Source organism: Thecamonas trahens (genome assembly GCF_000142905.1).
Source record: "Thecamonas trahens ATCC 50062 unplaced genomic scaffold supercont1.1, whole genome shotgun sequence".
NCBI lineage: Eukaryota > Apusomonadida > Apusomonadidae > Thecamonas > Thecamonas trahens.
The window spans coordinates 395,131-397,184 of NW_013657679.1; the positions used below are offsets into that span (position 1 = coordinate 395,131).

Here is a 2,054-nt window from a genome sequence, read left to right on the forward strand (position 1 = left end):
CCCCCCCCCCCCCTCGGCCAGGTCCGATCGTCGGCTGGTCGGAATCAGCTGGTGGCTTGACGGCGCTTCGCGACCGCCCACACAACTCGCACCTGCGCCCACGCCTGTGGAGGAGGCTTGGGGCGCGAGGACGAGGATAGAAGTTGGTGAGCAAGAGAGGCATGAGCAATACCGGTGCAGATGATGAGGTACGACAGTGTGTGCGTGCGTGTGCGTGTGTGCAGTGTTTGCAGGGGGTGTGGTGTGTGGGCGACGGGAACAGGCACTGGTTTTTGCTACGGTTGAGGGCATGGAGAAGGGCCGGTAGCGAGTGGATGGCTCACTCAGTGGGATGGGAATGCGTGGAGGGTGCGTAGCCGGCGGGGCTGGAGGGCTACCTCCAGAAAAAGGGGGCCAAGGGCCTGCGCAAGACGTGGAAGAAGCGGTTCTTCCGGCTCGACTCGACGCGGCTGTACTACGGCAAGAGCCCAGAGGACGAGCCGATCTCGTTCATCTCGTTGGCGATGATGACTCAGGTGGAGCGGCAGCCCGGCAACGTGGCGCCGCCGTCCAAGAAGCTCAAGGACGCGCTGTTTGAGGTTGTTACCCGCGAGCGGCGGTACCAGCTGTGCGCGAGCTCGGCTGCCGAGTCTGCCGCTTGGGTGCAGGCCCTGAAGGCCATGCATCGATACCACTACGTGGAGCGCGACCGCGGGTTGTCGAACATGGACGAGATGCGGAGCGCACTGGCTGCTGCGCAGCGCGACGACGAGGACGATTCAGACGACGAGGCTGGCGACATGGCCGAGGCGGAGCCGGTGCGACGGGCGACGGTCAAGGTCTCGGGCTACATCAAGATCAAGGTTCAAGCCGAAGGCGGGCCGGTCAAGACGGTGCTTCTCGCTGCCAACAAGAGCGTAGTTGAGCTGATAGCCAAGGCTGCAGCCAAGGTTGGATTTACGGGGTCGGACGCGGTGCTCCGTGTCTGCAGAAGCGGCGAGCTTGTGAGCAGCGGGCTTACTGTGGGCGAGGCGTGTGAAAACTATCGACTTGGGCCCAGAGATGGAGATGCTGTGCTTGTTGTTTGCGATAAGACTGGTACCCAGGTGAATGCCGAGGAAGATGAGGCTGTGCCAGCGAAGGCTGAGGAAGAGGCTGCTGCTGAGGCTGCCCGGGTGAAGGCCGAGGAAGAGGCTGCTGCTGAGGCTGCTCGAATCAAGGCCGAGGAAGAGGCTGCTGCTGAGGCTGCCCGGGTGAAGGTCGAGGAAGAGGCTGCTGCCGAGGCTGCTCGAATCAAGGCCGAGGAAGAGGCTGCTGCTGAGGCTGCCCGGGTCAAGGCCGAAGAGGAGGAGGCTGCCCGGGTCAAGGCCGAAGAAGAGGCTGCTGCCGAGGCTGCTCGAATCAAGGCCGAAGAGGAGGAGACTGCCCGGGTGAAGGCCGAAGAAGAGGAGGCTGCCCGGGTGAAGGCCGAAGAAGAGGAGGCTGCCCGGGTCAAGCCCAAGGAAGAGGCTGCTGCTGAGGCTGCTCGAATCAAGGCCGAAGAAGAGGAGGCTGCCCGGGTCAAGGCCAAGGAAGAGGCTGCTGCTGAGGCTGCTCGAATCAAGGCCGAAGAAGAGGAGGCTGCCCGGGTGAAGGCCGAAGAAGAGGAGGCTGCCCGGGTCAAGGCCGAAGAAGAGGCTGCTGCCGAGGCTGCTCGAATCAAGGCCGAAGAGGAGGAGACTGCCCGGGTGAAGGCCGAAGAGGAGGAGGCTGCCCGGGTCAAGGCCGAAGAAGAGGAGGCTGCCCGGGTGAAGGCGGAGGAAGAGGCTGCTGCTGAGGCTGCTCGAATCAAGGCCGAAGAAGAGGAGGCTGCCCGGGTGAAGGCCGAAGAGGAGGAGGCTGCCCGGGTGAAGGCTGAGGAAGAGGCTGCTGCCGAGGCTGCTCGAATCAAGGCCGAAGAGGAGGAGGCTGCCCGGGTGAAGGCCGAAGAGGAGGAGGCTGCCCGGGTCAAGGCCGAAGAAGAGGAGGCTGCCCGGGTGAAGGCGGAGGAAGAGGCTGCTGCTGAGGCTGCTCGAATCAAGGCCGAAGAAGAGGAG

General features: G+C 64.0%; 1 protein-coding gene across 1 annotated transcript in view; it reads left to right on the plus strand.

Moving 5' to 3' along the window:
• Positions 1 to 161: 161 nt before the first annotated feature.
• AMSG_00175 (uncharacterized protein) overlaps positions 162 to 2,054 on the plus strand; it is a gene marked incomplete at its 5' end in the record, with an annotated part of 6,368 nt that continues 4,475 nt past the window's right edge. The window contains 2 exons of the mRNA XM_013907583.1: positions 162 to 188; positions 357 to 1,994. Coding sequence (XP_013763037.1) covers positions 162 to 188; positions 357 to 1,994 — 1,665 coding nt within the window. The remainder of the gene's footprint in view (positions 189 to 356; positions 1,995 to 2,054) is intronic.